The sequence below is a fragment of the Mustela putorius genome, unplaced genomic scaffold, assembly GCF_011764305.1.
Source record: "Mustela putorius furo isolate JIRA1106 unplaced genomic scaffold, ASM1176430v1.1 tig00003854_pilon_pilon_pilon, whole genome shotgun sequence".
Lineage (NCBI taxonomy): Eukaryota > Metazoa > Chordata > Mammalia > Carnivora > Mustelidae > Mustela > Mustela putorius.
The window spans coordinates 10,319,631-10,342,597 of record NW_025422006.1 but is presented as its reverse complement, the minus strand read 5'-3'; the positions used below and the strand labels follow the sequence as shown (position 1 = coordinate 10,342,597).

General features: G+C 43.2%; 1 protein-coding gene across 5 annotated transcripts in view; it reads right to left on the bottom strand.

Moving 5' to 3' along the window:
- Nucleotides 1-22,967, bottom strand: part of TMC1 (transmembrane channel like 1) — a 352,389-nt gene that overhangs the window by 48,929 nt on the left and 280,493 nt on the right. For all 5 annotated transcript variants that reach the window (XM_045065101.1, XM_045065103.1, XM_045065102.1 and 2 more), the window contains exons 12-13: nucleotides 17,701-17,807; nucleotides 14,815-14,913 (exon numbers count right to left, since the gene is read on the bottom strand). In XM_045065101.1, the coding sequence (XP_044921036.1) occupies nucleotides 14,815-14,913; nucleotides 17,701-17,807 (206 nt within the window). The remainder of the gene's footprint in view (nucleotides 1-14,814; nucleotides 14,914-17,700; nucleotides 17,808-22,967) is intronic.

The following is a 22,967-nucleotide window of genomic DNA, read 5'->3' as shown; positions in this document are numbered from 1 at the left end:
ATGGAGAAAATTGCCTTAAATGGAGATCATGCCTAGCTCAAAACAGAGGCCAAAAAAGATCTGGAATAATTATTGCTTTTGAGATTTGCAGCAAGTTTGTGTTTTCATACTGTGTAAGAATTAGCAGGCAAAATCTCAGAAGAAAGGAAGAAAATCTCAGGAGAGCTCATGGGCTTGGAGTAGGGTCAGGATGGAATGAGTGGGATATAGGTAAAAATCGAAGGGTCTCCCTGCACCACACCTGCCTTTGTGGGTTTTTTTGTTTTTTGTTTTTTGGGGTTTTTTTTTTTTTCAGCTCAAGAAAAAAGAAATCCTACCCAAAAGAAAAATCTGGGGCTAAAGAACTAGCAGAAACCTCAGACCGGGGAAGCCCATGGGCTAATCTCGTGACCCAAAGAAGAAACCACATAGAGAGGGATTGGCCAACTACCCAAGACCCAGCAGTCATCCCAGGAGAATCCCCCTCAAGCAGTTCAATGACATCTTCTTGTTTCACATGCATCCAGTTAAAAACTCGGCTTCCTCTCAGCTATTGTAAATCCAGTCTCCTCCACCCATCCCGAACCTTCAGGCTGGCCTTCCTGTCCCAGAGCAACAATAAGAGAGCCTAGTTAGGATAGGCACTTGCCTCTTGTCCGTTTTAAAGATATCCTAAAGTATTTATTTTTTTCGCCCATGAGGACAACACACATCATTTTCTAAACTCCTCTATTTCCCTGCAAATGACCCTTACTTCATTTCCTTGCTATTATTATCCCCATGCTTGGGGACAAGGCAATAACATCAATCAATACATTTCGTTGAACGTTTAGCATTTGCCAAACACGTTCCCTCAGCTCACAGGATCCCTACCAGAACCCTCTGAGGTTGCTCCTGTTAGGGGCAATGGGTCTTCCTCCACTCTTGGTGCTGCCTTCCGTGAGGGCAAGACCCCTCAATGTAACACTCTCAGCTTCTCCCCACTTTCTCATGCTGTCCCCTCACGCTAATCTGACAGCAGAGCCTGGAGGAAGAAATGGAGATGATGCAGGCCACCTCTCTTCTCTATCCTGCGACAGCACATGCTATGCCCTACCCCTGGAGGGAGCATTCTTTCCTGGGCTGGGGCTGCTGTGTAGGAAGTTCTGGCTGTGAAGTGCACGTGCCCACAGAAAGATGCCGCATTTTTTCATATCAGCTTTAACAATAATACAGACAACATGTCGGCCTCCATCTGTCTAACGCTTTGTCTTATTTCTGATCAGCTCACAACCTGGTTAAACAAGGTAGTGGGTGTTATCTACCATGATTCCCCCACCCAGCAAAGACTCAACAGCCCTATTCCTACTTTGCACATAAAGAAACGGATCTTTAGAGAGGTTAAGTGCATGCTCACATAGCCGGCAAGTGACAGTCTGAACTTGAACTGGGTTTGTCTGATTCAAATCCATGTTCTTTATAACTCTACAAGCTCTATTGCTTCTCCTATGCTTTGCTTTTCACCCTTTATATCATGCTAGCACCATTCCTTCCCAGTGAAACAAAGACACAAAAAACCCTCTCAACCCAGTGCGGTCTTTTGACCTACGCCCCTGGATTAATCCATGGTGGTACCAGGACCTCTTGAGAAGGACCTGAACACCCCTTCTGAAGATTCCAAAAGGCCTCACCTCCACATACTTAAACATTACAACCAGATGTCACTTTCTAGTGTATAATGGCAGCACCGGGATTGAGAGACACCTCCAACACAACAGGAAAAGAGAAAGTAGATAGACAACAAGCATCTGGTGAACTTGTTAGGTTAGCACAATAGCTACTGAGCCAGACGGCTCATCTGGTATGTGTACCACTCAATGCTTGGCACTTCATAAATATTAGATGGCAACCCAAAGGGATAAGGTTCGTTTTGGGGGGGAATCCTGATGATTTCACAAAGGTTTCTTCAGTTTGCTTACAACTCCATGTGCCATCAAGCGTGTAAATAAAAGAGGCACTACTGAGAACACAACTTTAAAAAAGCTTTATCCAATTCATCTTAGTAGCATACTGAAGGGTGACTTGAAACAGCCCTCCCCTTACACCCCATGGGCCCCCCACACTCCACACATCTTTCCCTTTCCCTTAAAACTCCAACAGCAGACATCTGGAAGTGACTAAAATAGCAATGACTCCTAGCCTAGCCAAAGTTCTCTTCAGTTTCCATGTCAGCGCACACGGCTTTCCCTGTGGGAGCACCCTCCCCCCACCAAAATCTGTGACAGAAAAGCCATAGTCAGAGCCAAGTTTCAAATGAGCACGAAACATTCCCATCCAACCCTGGGTTCCATGCTTGCACATTGTCTATTAAGAGTCTCGTTTCTGTCTAAGTGCTGTAGCTGGTCTTCGTTCACAGTCACCAACACGTTTCCCCCAGAAAGAGACTGTTGTGATGATGTTGCTAGGAATCGACTCGTGTATTTGTTTGGCTAAATAACTTTTTATTGAGAATTGACTATTTGCCAAACATGATGCGTAGAGGGAGTGAGATCCCGGATGGCTGAGGCGCCTGCAAAACATCCTCTTCATGACTATCTGTCACCTGACATTATATTAGAACTCCACCCCTTTGGCATCTCTCATGATGGCAAATAGGTCGTCACTGAGAAACACGACATTCCATCCCCAGGATGGTAAATGAGTTTCAGCACCCTTAGCAACTCTTTCCAGTTTGTAGTAACTGCCAGACCACGGTTTTGGGTGAGTGGGGAGACCCTGAAATCAAAACTGGTGGGAGGAAAAGAAGGTGTAATTTCTGACCATGCCTGCTGAGGGCATATGAAGGGAGAGGGCACCACACCGTGGCCTCCGTTCCTACCCTTCTCTTTACCATTACCAGTCATTTCTATCTTAGCATTAAAGAAAGTTGCAAGTCTAGATGTAAGATAGGACGTGACATCACTTAATATCTCATAAAGCAGACAGAAGTTAGGAGTGAGAAGGCTAAAAAAACCCCCACCACAAACCTCAGCTAACTTCACAAGGACGGCAGCCAGTCCGGCACCTACGTGTACGCGCTGAGATCCTGCCCGTGACCGCCTTCTTTCCTTCCGCCCAGACTCCCCAAGCTTCCACCCCAAGCTTTGCTCACCTCCCTTTGCCTTTCTTTTTCACTGCAACCCAGATCTGAGAGTGTGAAACTGACACTCGATGGCTCTGAGCTGGGGGCATGTAGATTACAGAGAGGAAGCTAGGCTGAGTCTTGGCAGAACTTCTGGTTTTTAATACTTGGAATTAAGTACCTGTCTACAGACTGCAGCCCTGAACTCCCACCCTCAAAAAGCTGTGAAGTAGACAGTTGCTTCTAGTGCCCATCCTTAGATCAGCACCCTCGTCTCTTGGCCGCCTTCCCGGGGAACTCACATTGTTGGTGCCCTGTTCCCCTTTCTGGCTTGTGGATACCATGCCCTCTCTGCCAGGGCTCCCTCTTCTCTCTTGTCCCTCCAAGAAATGGACATTTTCACGCCTTAAGTGCCCATGAATAGGCATTTGAGGAAAGAAATGCTTATTAAGCATCTACCGCATGCCAGGCATTGTGCAAGTGCTTTACACACACGACTTTATTTACTTTTTAATACCAACCAGCTAGTTAGGTGTTAATACTACTATTTTACACATGACAGTTAGGAAAATCAGAGTGGTTATCTTACCAAAGTGGTACTGGGAATTACCTTACAGGTTAAGCAGCAGGATTCAGACTGAGGTCTGTCTAAATCCCATGATGGGAGTTCTTCTCATTATGTGACACTGCATTTTAAACTGTGTGGGCTTCCATAAAAAGCATTTCCATTTGTCCTTTCTGTGCCATGGTCCACAACTGACACTAATGTTGGGAATTCTAGCTAATGCCCAGGGCCCGATACATATCTTATTTCCCTTGGCTATCCCACAGAAACCCTGAACTCAAGAAGCTCTCCTAAGCCACCTCCTTCTTCCTCTCTCAGGGCATAACACCAAACCTATCTGTCATCTCAGTCAGTAACCTGGGTATTTCGTGATCTTCCCACCTTCACCTGTAAGTCACCTGCAATTACTAGTTGAATCCTGTAGTTTTTGTCTCACGATCCTATGTGACTCTGATCCCTTCCCTGTACACCACAGCCATTCACAGCCCTCTCGTCCTCCATCTGATACCAAATCCAACCAAGTCCATCTCATATTCACACAGAACCTTCTGAAGGGAAAACAACCACATTTCCAGCCTATCTGACAACTTGCTGTGCTCTCCACTGCCTGTAGAATAGAAGTCTGACTCCTTCACAAGATGAACGAAACTGTCTTCCTTGAGGACACCCCCCTTTAAGATGCCAAACACCAGCTAAACCCCAGCTTTGCTGAATTACTCACGGGTATTGAGTGTATGACACCGTTTCCTGCCCCCATGCCTTGGTGCATGCAGGTTCCTCTGCCTGGAATGCTGTTCCCGGCAATTCTCCCCATTTCAGAATCCAACTTATTCCTATTCTTCCTTTAAAACCAGTTCAAACTGGGCGCCTGGGTGGCTCAGTGGGTTAAGCTGCTGCCTTCGGCTCAGGTCATGATCTCAGGGTCCTGGGATCGAGTCCCGCATCGGGCTCTCTGCTCAGCGGGGAGCCTGCTTCCCTTCCTCTCTCTCTGCCTGCCTCTCCATCTACTTGCGATTTCTCTCTGTCAAATAAATAAATAAAATCTTAAAAAAAAAAATTAAAATAAATAAATAAAAAAATAAAACCAGTTCAAACTACCTCTGTAAATCCTTTACTGACCCCTCGACCAGAGCTCCTTGTTACTGGGAAATGGTTATTTCCTTCAGGTGCACAGAGCTCCACCTCATGAAATACTCCCCAGGCCCCCACTATCCCTCTACTCACTGCCCCCAGGAAAGGCAGAGGGACTTCTCAGATCCATACTTTTGGAATGAATTAGCTATAGTTGCCTAGCCCCAATATAACTTTCTTCCTGTAGGAAATAAGCTTTCCCAGGATAAGATGGCCCAATTTGGAGTCCCATATTGGCAGGCCCATTTGGCTAAGACTCTCAGATTAGTTCTCCCATTTGGCCCCCACTAGTAATGAATGTGAAATTTTGGTGCCCATCTGCCTCCCCTTTCAAACAAATTATTCATAATTCAAATGGAAAACAGAGTTACAGCTTTACTGGGTCCTCTCAGGTCTCCAGTAAACTGAACTCCAGTAAAGTGTCACACAGAATCCTCCCTCCCTGGGGCCTCCATGTGCCTAGGACACATATCTGTTAGCTTGAGGTTGTCCCATCATACGGCAATTGTTTGTTTGCACATCCAAATAAACCAAAAGGTCCTTGTGGGCAGGGAAAAAATATTAGTTATCTTTGCATTCCCAGCATCTCACACTCAATTTATGTTTGTGGAATGACTGAATGAACAGAAAAATTGCTTCTGGTGGTCATTAGCAATCCTCCGTGAGATTAAGCTCTTTCAAATTATCATCTAAACCACCTTTTTCCTCTTTTTCTTCTTCCTGCTACCCATTTTAATAAAAGAGAGTAAATCATTCAAGACATTAACATGATGATAACAATCTTATGTTGGGATTTAATGAATCAAAACACCAAGATAGTGTCTGAGAAACACTAATGCTGCCAAAACTCCTCAATTTTTTTCTACTATTGCCTAAAAGTCTTAGAAAATAAGAAATTCTCAGTAGTATAAAATGAGCTTCTACATATAAGTTATTCCCAAATGGGAAAAACGGTCTTTTGTCTCATAAGGTGGAGATTAAAAGCATTGTATTATGGGGTTTTGTTGTTTAATTGACTGCTGGTCTTCTATGTCTGTCTATTAGTTCTGTAAAGTAATGAAAAATGAAGCATCATAAATTCATATATGTGAAGGGATGTACCTGGTTATATGGATATAGCCCATACTGGGAATTACCTTACCTCATTTTATCTATTTTTAAAGGAATTTTCAAAGAAATGAAAATCAAAAAAAAAAAAAAAAGTGGAGAAAATAAACTATTTGAAAAAAAATGAAGTTCAGAAAATTTCAATTCTACATGAACAGCATATATTTTCTTTCAAACATTTGAGATCAATGAATGTAATTGATTTCAAGTACAGTGTATAAGCACTCTACTGGAGGTCCATGATGCTGGAATGTGGGACAGAGTTTTTACTGAATTGTTTTCAAGTGTTTGCAACTTTAAATAATCTATTGTCACAGAAGACATATCAGAGTCAAAATCTGGTGCCATTTGTTTGTTGGGATATGGTGTAATTTAATAGACTGTGAAGTTCTAATCTGACTTGATGGCTCAGCCTTTAATCTATTAGGTTGGCAGCTAATATTTACATATCAGCAAATTTCTACCAGGCAAACTGAGCTCTTCCAAAAAAAAAAAAAAAAAGTCTTAGTCTCTCCTCTTTCTGATATTGCGACAAGGGATGCTCTCACATATCGACAGATTCTTCCTTGATGTCCTCACATCCAATTTCCTCCTCTCTGTTTCATTGACCTTTTTAAGTTCCAAGTTTGATATTGTCACCACGCACCCACCACTCAGCTGAATTACTTTCACCTGCTCTGAGAAAAAAAGAGTCAGGGCCCAGATTCCAGAGGGCCCCCTATGTCTTGATACCACTGTAAGGCCATCCACCCCGATGCCCCTTTTTCTAGTTTCAATAACCTCCAGTCAGTGCCTTGAGTAGGTCAACCTTCTCCCATGACAGGTCCTCTGACTCGCTGGGCTCGTTTTCTTGAATGCCTCTCCTCTCTCTCAGATTGGGAGCTGAGACTGATTCCTCAGAACTGAACTCAAATCCTACATTCTCAGAAGAATTTCTGCTCTCCCCTCCCTCTCTCTCTTAGGCTGCACACCAGGTCTCTCTGCTACACGTTCTCTTGATACTGTTTACCTTTCTTCTGTGGTACTTGGCACAGTCCTGGTGACATTTATTTTTGTGGCTATTTGATTGCTCTGCTAGACTTTCAGTGTTGGAGGGCAGAGAGCCTTGTTGGGTTTTGCTCACCTTTGCTTGGTGCCTGCCACACTGCCTGGCATCTGACAAACGCAGAGTGAGTCTTCACTAATTAATGAACGGAAGACTTGGTTCTGTGATCGCATCCAAAGAGGGGATGCTGTTTTTGTGTTGCAAGTGTGACATCGGGATCATAGGCACCCTAAAGTTTGCAAAAAGAAAAAGGTCTGCTTTGGTTTGGCCAGGTGCAGCTTGAGGGAGATGGCGAAAACCAGAAGTGGTGGCTGAATTAAAGAAAGTATGGATGGACATGAAGACCCTAAGGGACCAGTGTCACCAGTCTACAGAATAAAGGGACACCAAGAAAGCTAAAAGCAGACCCAGGGATCTCTTCTGCCACAAGCTATCAACTTGTAGGAGTAGCAGAGTAAGAGGCCTATGAGTGAGAGCAGAATTTGAGATGCCATTTCTCTTAATCAGACCTAACAAGCCTATTACTCCAGAGACACCTGTACCGGACATTGAGGAAGTAAAGCAAATATGGGAACCAAGGACTAAGAGCCTTTGGCTGCCACCAGTCCCAGCACCACATGCCTGAGCAGCACCCACCCTGTTCAGTGAAGTCTTCTAGGGAGTCTCACTACAGATACAGAGAAGATCCTTACCCCTTCCAATCAAAGGATCTCTATTCCAGGCAAGAGCCATATGTCTGGGTAGGACTTGGTAATCTACAGGCTTAGCTTTGTCCCCAAGAGGCTTAGCAGTCTGGCTTGGGGTCATACTTTTGCTATAACCCAAAGTTTGTTTATCAGGGCACCTGGGTGGTTCAGTAGGTTAAAGCCTCTGCCTTCAGCTCAGGTCATGATCCTAGGGTCCTGGGATCGAGCCCCACATTGGGCTCTCTCCTCCGCGGAGAGCCTGCTTCCTCCTCTCTCTCTGCCTGCCTCTCTGCCTACTGGTGATCTCTGTCAAATAAATAAATAAAATCTTTAAAAAAAAAAAAAAGATTTTTTTAATCATCTAGCGTCAGTCTCCGCCAAGCTGGCCCTAAGTGAGGCTGAGACAATGCTGGAAACAAAGAGGTCATGCTGGTGATTGGAAGCTTGCTGAAACAAAGTCAGAGCAGCACAGCACACCCATAACAGTTCTGATCTAAAGCAGAGAAACCAAGTCACATTTTCAGAGCCTGGCAACACACAGGTGTGCTGCTCAGAGAGCATTCAGGACGCGGCCTCTAGATGCCACCACTTTGGATCAAGCAGTTGGAACACAATGTGCTGGTCCTGAGACCACATCCTCCCAGGTGGCCCCTGATCCAGAATGATGAGAAATACTGGAGCCAGTGATATGGGGTTTCTCCAATGGACATACTTTGCTTGGAGATTCACCATTTGACTGGCCAAGCCCTTTTCCAGAACCGTACTGCAGACTGAAATCCTCTCCCTTCACGGGAATGAGGCTAGCTTTGCCAACTGGAGACTCTTCCCACCTACTTGTGCTCCCTTCTCCCCACTCTTGTTGGTAGATATTTTCCCCCAAAACATATCCTGTAGCTAATATTATCTTGATGTCCACTTCTTAGGAAACCCAAAATGAAGGGTATTTGCCCCTTCAAAGTAGTACTCTGTGCACTGAGGGTGGTAATATAATTGGTGTAGTCACTACAGAAAATGGTAGGGAGGGTCCTCAAATAATTAAAAATAAAAATACCATATGGTCCAGAAATTCCACAGATGGGTATTTTTCTGAAGAAAATGAAAAAGTAACTTGAAAATATATTTGTACCCACCCCCATGTCACGGCGGCATTATTTATAATAGCCAAGATATGGAAGCAATCTAAGTGTCTGTCAATGGATGAATGGATAAAAAATAAAAAAAGTGGGCTGTGTGTGGGTGGGTGTGTGTGTGTGTGTGGGGTGTATAATGCAATATTATTCAGCCATAAAAAGGAAGGAAATCTGGTAGCAGTATGGACGGACCCTGGGCATTATGCTAAGTAAAATAAGTCAGACAGAGAAAGACAAAGAATGTGTAATCTCACTTGTACGTAGACTCTTAAAAAAAAAAAAAGGGAAAGAAAAAGAAAAAAGAAAAGAACAAGCTCATAGATACGGAGAACAGACTAGTGGTTGCCAGAGGCAGAAGGTGGGGGATGGGCACAATGAGTGAAGGAAGTAATAAGGTACAGCTTTCCAGCTATAAAATAAACAAGTCATGGGGATGCAATGCAATGTAGAACTTGGAGACTACAGTTACTAATTCTGTATTGCATATTTGAAAACTGCTAAGACAGTAAATCTTAAAAGTTCTCATCACAAGAAGAATTCTGTAGCTGTCTATGTTGACAGATGTTAACCAGTCTTATTGTGGAGATCATTTTATGATATATACAAATATTGGATCATTATGCTGTACACCTGAAACTAATATATGCTGTATGTCAAATACACCTCTGTAAAAAAGGGGGTACTCCCTGAAAATAAAGATTCATTTGAACTACTGAAATATCCCTTAAAAAAGATGTTATTCCATATGTATATCACAAAAAATATCTCTTCTAAATGTGGCCAGTACAATATGAGATGAAGGAACTTCAGAGAACTGACATATGTCTGCGAGGAGACACTGTCGCTCTGGAAGATTATTATTTAGAAGAACAGTTGCTGCCGACAAAATCAGGAAGGAAGCTGCTGTTTGAAAACATTCGGAATGTCTGCGACAGTTTCCTCTGAGGACAGACTTCAAGGACGATATACGGTGCAAGTGAGCAGGGCAGAAAGAATCAGCTTGGGGTGTGTTAGAAGTAAACCTTCAACGTGACATTAAAATCAGCCCCATTTTACTTGAATTTCAGTACCTCCTTTAATTACCTGTGCTGTGTTTGGCAAACTGACCAACCTCTCTGAGTCCAAATTCCCTCAACTATAAAAAGATTGTGGGGCTCCTGGATGGCTCAATTGGTTAAGCCTTTGCCTTTGGCTCAGATCATGATCCCAGGGTCCTGGGATGGAGCCCCGCATTGGCCTTCCTGCTCAGTGGGGAGCCTGCTTCTCCCTCTCCCTTTGCTCCTCCCCCAGCTTGTGTGCACACTCTCCCTTCTCTGTCAAATAAATAAAATCTTTAAAATAATTTAAAAAATAAAAAGATTATTTTTTTAAAGATTTTATTTATTTATTTGAGAGAGAGAAAGAAGGTGAGGATGTGTGGGAACACAGCGAGAGGGATAAGCAGACCCTGCACGGAGTGTGGAGCCCAACGCAGGGCATTCTGGGACCCCAAGATCATGACTTCAGCAGAAATCAAGAGCCGGATGTGCAACCAACTGAGCCACCCAGGCACCCCTATAAGAAGATTATTGATCTTCGTGGGGCGCCTGGGTGGCTCAGTGGGTTAAAGCCTCTGCCTTCGGCTCAGGTCATGATCCCAGGGTCCTGGGATTGAGGCCCGCATTGGGCTGGCTCTCTGCTCAGCAGGGAGCCTGCTTCCTCCTCTCTCTACCTGCCTCTCTGCCCACTTGAGATCTCTGTGAAATAAATAAATAAAATCTTAAAAAAAAAACAAACTAAACAGCCTATAGGATGTTTAAAAAAAAATTATTGATCTTCATTCTGAAGGGCTGCTATGAAGATGAAATTTAATGTATGTGCTCACTTAACACGATAGGAGTTAACTGTCATCTTCTGTCCCTTCTAGGGCTTCCTCCCGCCAACATCTATGCTGACCAGCAGAAAAGGGGAGGCAAAGTTCACTCACCATTTATCCACGCGCAATGTACAAGATGTTCACAAGCTGGAAAACTGAGCGCATTTCCCTTTATTCACAACTCAAATCTTTACCCAAATGATCTCACCGTCTGATGTCAGCTCAAGCTGCTTCCAAATACCACCTCAGCTCCTCCCTCTCGCTCACAAGAACATCAAAACCATAGCCTTTCTCTCTTTATCATTCATACGTCATTTTGTGTCTCCAAGTATTTGCCAACGAAGACATCCTCTTCTTCTAACCTGAACTTGTTCTTCCAATTCTACTACTTCAAATAATACCATCTCTGCCAATTCAGTTCACAGCACACATACTAGACAATCGCCCTATTTACTATTTTAATGAACTATGTTTTCCTCCAGATTAGTAAGCCCCATCAGGAGGTACTCAAAAACAGGATCAAAAATACGGTGCTTGGTAGACCGTGACTTTGAGCGGCCATACGACTGGCTAACCTAGCCAATATCAAACGCCATTTGCCTACTATTAATTAAAGGGAATTTTGATGAGTTATGACATGTGGGTTTTTTTTTTAAGATTTTATTTATCCATTTGAGAGCGAGAGAAAGAGCAAGCATAAGTTGGTGCAGAGGGAGAAGCAGACTCCCCACTGAGCAGGGAGCCCAATGCAGGGCTTGATCCCAAGACCCTGGGATCATGACCTGAGCTGAAGGCAGACGCTTAACGGACTGAGCCACCCAGGTACCCCAAGTTGTGACATGTATTTACAAATGACAGAGCACTGAGCTCCAGAGAGATACTTTGGGGGCCGTGGGAGCTGTCCAGAGAGAAGTCCCGAGTCTCCAAGAAGAGACTCCACCTCCCAGCCTCCACCTCAAAGGACACTTCACATCATATAAGCTCCTCTGCCACAAGAGGTCATGCTTGCATCTCTTTCACGGTGTTCTATAAATCCTTTTCTGCTTCTCTTCACCTACATCTATACGGCATTGCTTAGCTGAGCCAGTATGTTAACCTTCTTGGATGCAACAAACCAACCCATGGTTTAATTAGACTGTTCGGGCACTTGTTAGCTCTGCCCCAGGCCTGAAACATGTCTTTTCCCCTGGCATCTCTGGCTCTTCGGAAGTGCAGAATTCTGTTTTTAGGGAGCTCAAGGATACCCAGTAAATGATTTCTTCCATGATGCCACAATAGAATTCTGTGCTGTCCGGTTAGATCATCTTACAATACAGGGTGGGCACCTCTATGAGGTCATTGTTCAGACACCAAGTAAAGATCTTGGGCAAGAGTAAATACTGAACCTACCATCATTCTACGTGAGAAGCTAATTTGCAAATTGTGTGTTTATTATGAAAGGGGAAGACTGGATCTGTTTCAACTCCCTCTCCCCACTGAGATAGCTATGACATTGAAGGGAGTCGGTCTGTGTTCTGGAAACAGTCAGTGAGAATGCTGTTGGAAATCAATGCAACAAAATTATTGATAGAATACTAGGCAAAGAAAGAATACTAGATTAGGAGCCACTCGATAGCTAGAAGACCCTGAACATGCTTCTGGGACTCAAAATTTCCCTCATTTTATAATGTGAAACATGGGATGGAAGAGCTCTAAAAGCAATCCTATGTCTAAAAATCTCTTATTTTATGATACAGGCCAAATAATTGAGTGGTTACAGTATGCAGAAAAATTAAGAAATGCCATAAATGAATAATAGCACTTTGATGACTTATTTTTTTTTCTTGACCATTTATATTCTCTTACTGCTTTACAACTGTTTTTAGGCAGGCCTGGAATTATGAAGGGAAATGAGTATCACAGACTACTCCAGCTCCTGCCTTCCTCTACCTACCTGCAAGTAGTTCACCAAACTGAACATGAGAGAGCTCTCAAAGGCAGTAATAAAATCCAGGTGAGCCCATTTATTGCCCAAGCCCTCTCTCCTGGCCTCCTCCTGTATCCACCTGTTAGAGCCTCTGGTTTGCCCCGAGAGCCACCTTCCTCTTTGCTTTCCTCAGCTGACTAATATCTCTCAAATCCCTAATGGACTTTGCCCCCCAACTTTTTTATTTCGGTTGACTGACAAATTTCTAAGTGCTTAAACCTCATTAAATAAATATTTACCAAAATAAATAAATAAATAAAACTTTTGTCCATTCTTTCAGTTCTTCTTTTCTCTAGTTAGACTCAAACATCAGAAAATGCCAATGATATTATTAGTTCTTGCTCTTATTAACCAGACTGGAAGTTTATTACCTCGCTAATAAGAAGCGAATGAGATGTAAAAGCAGTTTCAGGTGAGCGTTGGTAAAAAATTATTTGAAATTTAGAGAGAGGGGAGGGAGGGAAAGAGAGAGATGTATAGGGGGTAACAGAAAGGAGAAATAAAAGATAAGTAAAATCTAACTCAGAGGTCATATCCTTCACAAATCCTAGACCTTCGCAGGCAAAATTAACAACCCCTAACTCAGGGCTCCCCTGTGTCCTTTTCTTTTTGTCTATTTTGCTAACGTACCATATAACATGTGCTATTCTAGTTGACTGACCATCTTCTACCCTCATGAGTGCCTTGAGGTCAAGAATCACGTCACCTGTATCTTTGTAAAACCAGTGCGTGTTTACATTCAATAAACTAATGTTGAATTTAAATGAAAAGTCAACTATCAGGGATGACTGGAGATTCCAAGAGCCACAAAGATGGGGCTGACATCATGCCTTCTGCTCATTCTCTAGCTTGCCTGGCTTAGTCAGAGACCGGGAACCTTCCCTGAAGTTTACATTTTCTGGAATTGTTCACGTAAATTAATTTCTATGGCTCTTATCTCAAGGCTCTACAAATCCTCCCCTTATTCAGTATTGTCAGTCAATAAGATTCATGAAGCCTCTGTTGGCTGAGTATCATATAAGGGCTTCAAAGAACGTGTAACGGATATGATCCCCTCTTTAGGAAGCTCACAATTTAGGGGGCTTGAGGGGAGACTTCAAAACATCTGTGAAATAAACCTATGGCCATGAAGAGTGTTTATTAATTTTTCTCTTCTTCTTTTATTCCCCAGGCTTCATAAAATCTTATTCTCATTTGCGACTCTGCAAAAATTCCTTGAATTATCAATTCCCCAATTCCCACCTTGCTACTTTCTTATCCCCTACACTTTCAAATATCTCTGATCTGGTTGCTATTTTGAAAGAGAATGTGTGGAACTGAGGAGCTGCCACAGACTTGAATCAGACTCCGAAATAATTTTTCAATGGGCAAAAATGAGTCTCTGCCGTAACCATAATCCCCACCCAGGGCAGCTCAAAGAGTACTACTATCCTTGTACTACAATCAGGTAATGCTCATACGGGTACCACAAGCGAGGGTACTCATTCTAGTATCATTTAGAAGTTAGAATCCAGTACTATTTAGTATTTAATATCTAGCTTTATTTCTTGAATAATTACTGAATAGTACTAACTATTCAGTAACACTAAATTGATTTGTTTAGGAAACAAAGAGGTTAATACAAAATGTTAAAGCTCTAATGCCCTAAGAGTCCTACAAGATTTTTCAAAAGGCGCATTTGCAAACTCTCCCTTTGTTCTTTTTCCAAAGCCAGAGATAAAGGTATTTGTTTCAAGACTCTGATCTTTGAGTTCACCTTCATTCAGTCTATATTCCCATTTAATCATGTTATCATATTCTTTTTTTTATTATTTTAAAGATTTTTATTTATCTATTTGATAGACAGAGAGAGATCACAAGTAGGCAGAGAGGCAGGGGGAAGCAGGCTCCCCGCTGAGCAGAGAGCCCGATGCGGGGGGCTCGATCCCAGGACCCTGAGATCATGACCTGAGCCGAAGGCAGAGGCTTAAACCACTGAGCCACCCAGGCGCCCCAAATCATGTTATCATATTCTTAAGCCAATCCTTTCTCTCTCTCCCACCCCTCACTCTCTGCCTTCCTGCCTCCCTGTCCGCCGCCCCCACCACACCTCCTTCCTTTCCTGCTTTTTGTTTGTTTGTTTGTTTTAGCAGGGGCAGGGACATATCTCTCTAGACGTTCAACCAGGCCAGAAGAAGAGGTGGCCATGGGGTTTCAGAGAGTTAGCAAAAATCCACCCTCCCAGCACCACAGCTGTGTGCAGACACTTACGTTGAAGTCGTACAACACACCAAAGTTAGCCGCAGATGCCTCTTCAGCTCTGGGAACTGTCTTCCTAGGTAAACTGCCATATGGCAAACCCCAGAGGTACTATACAGAGAAGCAAAGAAGGCAGTTAATAATTGGAAACAAAGTCTGAGCCACACATGTGATCACAAATGGTTTTGTTTAAAAGCACTTCTTACACATTTTCATGGCGACTCTGTGGGTCTCCACGTGGGGTCCCCTTTTCTGGGAATCGACTACTAAATCCAGAGTGAAGAACAAAGGCAGTGCTAAGAGCTCTGCATGCTGAGCTCAGTGGACCACCAGCAGTTGGCCAACCACATTGCCCAGACGCTTGCTGAGAAGCCCCACTATTCACCACCACCGCCAAACTGGTCTTTCTTAAGGGGAGGCCTGGAGAGAACAGAGGCCTCTGGGGAAACTAGAGTGTTCAAAACAACAACAACACAACAACAACAAAAAACACATACTACCCACATCTTCCTATGGGGCTACCTCCTAGGGGTGGAGGTGGAGGGAGATTCTGTCCTTCATGTTAAGGAAGAGAAGACTCAAGGGAATCGCTCATCAGTTTAAGGGTGTCAAACAGGAGGAAAGATTGCACCCTCATTATATTTGCTTTACCACTAATTCAGGTTTACTGCCCTCATCTGATGCTCCCAGACTCAAAGAGGAGTTATTAGAGTTATTAGAGGCAGAGCCAACAGGGGAGAGAGCAAGAACAGGGCTCCAGCAGGTGTCTTGGTGAGAACTGGAGAAAGCACCCCCCTAGCCCTGGGGCAGATGCCACTTCTTGTGTAACATGAAAACTTTCCTTCCCTTGGGCTGGAGGTAGAGGATGAATGTGGCTGGAAGCCTGGGTGCCAAGCCTGCCTGGGCAAGGGCTGGAAATCAACCCCTCTTTCTACCCTCTGCACAAGAGGCACGGGTTTCATGGAAGCTTCTAGGCTTCCTAGGATTGAGCAGAGCAGAGGGCGGGCCCTGTCCATGCTGTCTCACCCCAAAGTCGGGGGCCGCATAGGACAAAGAAGATTAAGGTCTCAGGCTTGCCCAGCGACACAGGAACTTTGGGCAAAAGGGCATCTGCCTAGAAGGTATGCTGAACCAGGCTGGTGGGAGCAAGCAGAGGCAAAATGGAGATTTGAGCTCCGGGGAAGGGACCAGCCTTGGCCTCCGGTGTTGCTGCAAAGCTAGCACGTCTTCCTTTGTTCTTTTGCTGGAGCTGGGAACCATTGCCTGGAAAACAGGATCCCTCTCAGCACCTTACACAAACCTGTAAGACAGCATCCAAAAGACAATACGCTTCTTCGTTCTAGGACTATATCCCATCGGACACAGACTGGCTCCCTGCCCTCTCTCTCAGGCTTTCTGTAATCTCCTAGAGGTGGAGCAAACCAGCCACAACCTTCCATTTCCATGGGGGCTGTGCAGTGTAGGGGAATGAGCAAGCGTGGCTCACAGAACTTCAGAGACCCTGAGTCTGACACTACGGGGCGTCGTGATAGCCAGTGAAGGAGTTTCAGGGTTCCTTAGAGAGGTGGCCAGAAAGAAAGCTGGGGTTAATTTGAAGGTGATGACACGCATTCTGCCTCGCTGTCTGAAGTTTTCACTTGAGAGATGAACTCTACAGGACTTCTGATCTGCGTCCACAGTCTCCTAGCCCTAGAACCTTCCGAATTACTTCAGGGATTCTAAAACTAATGGATTAGGTTGCAAAATCTTGGGACGAAGGGTGCAATCATGGTACTACACCCAGAACAGCATTTAAAAAAAAAAAAAAACCTCACTCTGGGATACGAGTTAAGCCCAATAAGCAATGAGTGACTCTGTTTCCACAGTTGTAAATGGGGAAAGAAAACTCTTCTATAGTCTACATTGTGAATTTGTTGTGAGGCTCAGGAAATAAAAGAAGTGAAAGTGGTTTTGCGCTGTTAAAAGCTAAAACTTGTCATGAATGTTAGGAATTATACCCGTGGGGAGGCTTGATACAGAAATTGGCCCTGATTCAAAACCATGAGGATAACAAGTCCCTCAAAACACTTAGTTTTGGCTGTGGGCAATGCTGTTCTGAACAAACTGGCTTTGAAATAATGGTACCTGAAAAGACCCTTTGTAGCTTGAGTAAAGCCTAACCTGCCTTTTGTACAAGTAAGCATCCAGTGGTCAGAGTCCTTTAACTTCTTATGGATAAAGGCTCCAACCGCAGTCTTGCTTCTTGGCCTTAGTTGATGGACTCTTCCCACCACCCCTCATGCCCCCTTTTAACTCAGGGCTTTGCCTTCTTCTTCAGTCTGGAAGCACCATCTGTTTTCCTCTCCTCCCTGCCCTTGATCCTAAAAGACCCCTATCCTACTGCGTATGCGTACATGTGCGTGGGTTGGGAGGGGGAGGGCTGGTTTATCTCATTTTACATCCGGAAAAAAATTGCTCACTTTGTGTTTCTTCGGATATAAAAGCTAAATGTCCTGAGTTGCACTAAGATGTTTTTCAAAGCAAACTTGGCAAAATAAATACAATTCACAAGGTGTGAAAGCCTTCCTTTTGAGCAATTAACATTTGAGCACAGAGACCATCTTGGGAATCTGATAGAAGCCATGAACCATTCCACATAAAAATGTATGTTTAAACATTCACACGGCATTTTATGTATGATTTCAGGAGGCTCATCTACCCTCTGGAGCAAGGATTAGGATCTTTGGCCCATGGGTACCATTTTGAAGATGAACATTGTTGCAAGCACTAGGACTTCAAGAGCGGGTATCGGCCAGTTAATCGTGCTATTCTTCAAAAGAGAGAAGAAATTTTCTAGGACGGTGATCACATTTTAGCTTTTTATTTTTGGGGGGTAGATGGAAAAAGTCCAATTCTTACCTCTGGCAACATGATGAGGCTGAACGTCAGGATGAAGAGAACCATGTTGACCCCATACATCCATCTCAAGAAGAGGAAGTATGAGGCCACGGAGGAGCCAAACTGACCTGTCAAAGAGAACATGAAAAGGCTGGAAGGCAGGTCAGCACCAAGCGAGACAAAAGCTGTGTCTTGGTGCTTTCAAAAATTAATCTGCTCATCGCAACACACTGGCCCTTTCTACATTGACGGTCTTCAGCAGTCTGTTTCTATCCAGGAAAAGAAAATGTTCATTTAATGGTAATGGAAGTGCTCCCTGCTAGGTAGATACAGTTGCATAGAATGACTGTGACCTACACCTTCAGAGCCCACCCAAGGGACAGCAGCCTGGGGCTTAGCTAGGATTGCTAGTTGAAGAGTCCATTTTATTCCCAGAGGTAATAAGTGAATATTGTTAAGTGAGTGGATACCTTAAAGTGATTACAAGACCTGCCAGTAGTTAGCAACCATTATTGTTATAATCACTATACTTCTGCCTCCCTTCTCTCGGGCAACAATGCCCTTCTCCAAGGCCTTTCCCATATCCTTCAGGGACAGCTCCCCTGCAGACCCTCCAGGGCTATTTGTGTGTGCATCACTGCCATGTTTTAGGTACCATGTAGGAGCTGAAGTTCATTCCCTCACTCTTCACATATTTAAAGTATCTTCTGTCAGGTATTATCTTAGATGCGAAACACGATGTCACAGGGTTATCACCCTAATGTAACTTACATTTTAGTGAGGTATGGAAACAACAGAGAGGCGGGAATTTTAAAAACAAATAAATAAAATATGTATCTATTTATCATTAATATATATGCTACATTCTACTATATATATTAAATGTATGTACAGTATATGTCATATTATACACTATATATGTATATTCATATACATTGTATAGTATCTGTATTTTGTAGGATATATCATATGCATGTAGCATATATAGGATATATATGTATTATATATAAAATCACATACAATTGCAGTATTGTAATAATTATAAATGTATGTAATCATTATAATCAGATGGTCCTAGAGAAAGGAGGTAAAATATTGAGAGCGTTGCTTCCGATTAGCTCGCTGAGACAGGTGTATTAGGGCAACATCTGAGCAGTTGTCTCAAGCTGGACAAAGAGGAAGCAAAGCCCCGGCTGGGGAAGAGCAGCTCAAGTGGAGGAAAAGAGCAAGAACAAATATCTGGACACAGGCAAGAGCTCAGGACAGTTGAGGAACAAACCGAAGGGCTATGTGCTTGGAGCCCTATAAACAAGGGAAAGCGGTGACGGATGATGATGAAGAGACAAGCCAAAGCACACTGCATAGGGCCTCCTAAAAACAGGTAAGAAGTGAGACTTTTATTTTAAATTGTTGAGAAAGTCACCCAACAGGTGTTAAGTAGCTGGGTGGTGGGGGGGGGGCATAGAATGGGACCTTTAAATTCTTTTCAGCTTTGGGAAATGAATTGGGAGGGGACAGGGAAGAATGTGCCATCAACCTGCACATGCCCCGGGGGGAAGTGATCTGTCCAAATGGTATTTATGAGAAAAAAATTTTTTAAGTTTTTTTTTTTTTTAATTTGACAGACAGAGATCACAAGCAGGCAGAGAGAGGAGGAGGAAGCAGTCTCCCTGCTGAGCAGAGAGGCCGATGTGGGGCTCGATCCCAGGACCCCGGGATCATGACCTGAGCTGAAGGCAGAGGCTTAACCCACTGAGCCACTCAGGCACCAAACGAGAAAAAATTTTTAAAAATGTATCTTAAATCAGAGAATGGAAGAGGAAGAAAGAACAGAAATTTGGAGTCTCAGGTTGAGATTTCATCTGATAACAAAAGCCACACTTTTTCTTTGATTATCACTTGAAGTTCAACATCAAGTAGCTAGTTTTCTTCCCAATTCCCAATGCCCCTAAGCAGTTGCCCAAGAAGAAATGATGAACACCCACAGCCGCCCACCCCATCAGGCCCTTTTTCCCGACTCATTCAGCAAAACACGTCCAGGGACCAATGGCTTTCTTGGCCCTCTAGCTCTGCACCGTCACCAGTGGGGAAACATTATTGCCGAAAGGAGGCTCAGGTGAAGCAAATTCCAGTCTCTGCTTAGTAAGTTAAGGCTGAGCTCACACGAGAGTCATGCTTCCCTTTCTGAAACTCAGGTCTATTCTGTAGGACTTGCCTTGCCTATTCCCAAAGCACAGTGACCATTTTTATAGGAACTTAAAAAAAAAAAAAAGAAGTCAGCATGTAAATGGACATTTTAAAAAAATCAATTATTATCTAGTCTGAATGTTTGGATCCATTTCCCTTTGTAGAGAGAGGCAGAGCTCTACTGGATTTCTAAAAGCGTGTGGTTTTGATAAACATGCCCGCAGGAGCTGTAACCCGATGCACAGGTCCATCTGCAGAAAGGCGGCGCAGATCTGCCCTTCCCAGGCCATCTGATCATCCACCTGGCTCCCCCTGATTTCAGATCATCTCAGGGCCGTTATCTATGTTCTCTGGTAACAACTGCCCAAGCCCCGCCACAGCCGGGTTCCCGTGTCATGTTTTATTGAAGGCAGGAGACTTCCTGCTTGCTAGTCATTATAGCTACTCATTAACTGAAGAAGGAACTTAGCCTCTAGGTATCTGGAGCAAGTTTTTCCTGAAACACCCAGACCTTCTGGTAGAGAGTCCCAAGCACAGGGTGCTCACTCATCCCTCCATCTTTCCCTCCTTCCTTCTTAAAGTTCTGCTCTTCTCATTGGCATCTACCACCCACCTTCTCCCAGCCTCCATGCACAACCCTAGCAAATAAATTTCTTAAACTGAATACAGAGTACAAATAGACCTAAAGGCAAAAAAGAGAAGCAAATTATAATGCTTCCGAAAGTATCCCCTCCCCCAGATATAATCTATATTCGTTATGCATGAAATATACTTTAGATTCCAAAGCTTTCAAGCTCCATTTTTTCACAACTATTTTATTGGAAGTAGAGAAGGAACCATTAAGCAGCCCCCCTTCCTTATTTTTTTTTACACAATCCTAAGTCTAAAGGAAATGAATTTCAGGAAAACAGATTTCATTAAAAGTAGTGATTGTACAAATGACCCAGACACAGGTCAAAAAGACCAAGAAATCCAGAAGATGTTGTTCCTTCTATAGAACATCTATCAAGGGCAGAGGACAGACATCAGTAACAAAAGAAAGATTGAGAAGGAAAGAACACAAATCAACCGGTTGGCATCCAAGCTCCACAGGACCTTTCCTGTCTCAATACAAAAATAAAAAAGGAGAAATCTTTCCTCTTCATATCCATTTATCCTAGTGGTTTTGTCTGATCAGAGGTAGGTGGCTAAATCTGGCGTTGACTGAAAAGAGAAACCTTCCTAAAGTGTAGCTAAGAAATCATAATTAAAAAGAACAGTCATTCCATGTGCTTAGTCTCCTAGATTAAATTGCTTTACTCTTGTAAAAAACAGGAATGGGGAGGGGTGCCTGGGTGGCTCAATGGGTTAAAGCCTCTGCCTTCCAGGGTCCTGGGACAGAGCCCCACGTCAGGCTCTCTGATAGGCGGGGAGCCTGCTTCCTCCTCTCTCTCTGCCTGCCTCTCTGCCTACTTGTGATGTCTGTCTGCCAAATAAATAAATAAATGAATCTTAAAAAAAAAAAAATGAACAGGAATGGGTAGTAGTAGTAGTAGTAGTACTAGTAGTAACAGCTGACATATGTTGCTGGTCAATTATGCATAAACTTCAATTACTGTAAACTTCGTCAGCTCATTTTATTGCTCCTAGAACCCAGTAAGGTTAAGTGTTATTAGTCCCACTGTGTGGATGGGGAACCAAAAACAAACACAGCATTTGACTGAACCAAGACTTGACTAATGACAGCAACAGCTAACATTTAATGCATTTTGTTTCAGTACCTATTTTGATCTTGTGTATTAATTCCTTTAGTCATCATGAATTCCTGCAAGAAGAGAACTCCTATACTCTCACTGTACAGAGACTTAGGCCCGTGGGTTACACAGCTAGTAAATGATGGAACCAGGGTTACATAGGGAGTTATGTAGTGATGGGTAGTCAGTAATGGAGCCAGGACTCTAAACTAGGCAGCCTTGATCTGTAGGTGTTCGACTCCAAATCCAGATCTCTCTTAACCACAGTGGTATACTGCTACTCAAGTAGAATCGTAATAACACTATTATAAATTAAAAAAAAAAAAAAAAAAAACTAGGGACGCCTGGGTGGCTCAGTGGTTTGGGCTGCTGCCTTCGGCTCGGGTCATGATCTCAGGGTCCTGGGATCAAGCCCCGCATCGGGCTCCCTGCTCCGCAGGAAGCCTGCTTCCCTCTCTCTCTCTCTCTCTCTCTGCCTGCCTCTCTGCCTACTTGTGATCTCTATCAAATAAATAAATAAAATCTTTAAAAAAACAAAACAAAACAAAACTAGAATATACAGAGTAAATAAGCCATGAATGTGTATGCCTGAAAAAAACACAGGCAATTTCCACCAATCAGCTAAGGCCATTCACATTCATAAATTGGAACAGTGCCCAGAAATGACAAATTCTTTTTTTCTTTAATCTGACTAATAAATTCTGTTTCCATAATGAATTATTAATATAGTAAAACAGAGTCCTTGGTACATATTCGAGTGAGGCCTTTTAAGCTTATGCAATATTCTTGTTGCTGAATTTCCTTGCATTTCTTTTAAACTAAGGTTAAAAGTTTCACTTCTCCCTTTGGTTATTTATTATTAAGGCAAAGTAATTTATAGTCTGTCATCATGTATAATTTCCTCTTGAACAGATGGGTAATAAGACAGGCAGACAAATATGAGCATTTCTAAATGGGAAAAAAAAAAGACCAATTTAATCACCTGCTGTATGAACACAGTATAAATACCATCTCATTAGGCTAGGACATGAAGCATAGTTTCTTTCGAACTGTTCTAGGGGAATTAAATGTGGCAAATTTGATTTCCATTTTCTGCAGCTCTGAGGCCTATAGGGAAACATGAAGACATGAAACTTGAAGAAACTCTGTTCTTAGGGTTGTCTATCTACAGATCTTTCCAGTCTGAAAAATACGTCACTCACACCTTATTTTAATGCCACACTTTACTATTAAGAAGAAGTAGATTTCACTTCTGAGAAAGACTTGTCATCTCCAGATTGAAGGACATTCCATGATTTAATCCATGGTTTTGATAATAATTCTGGAGTCACAATGGATACAGGCTGTATTTCCTGGGAGTACAAATAC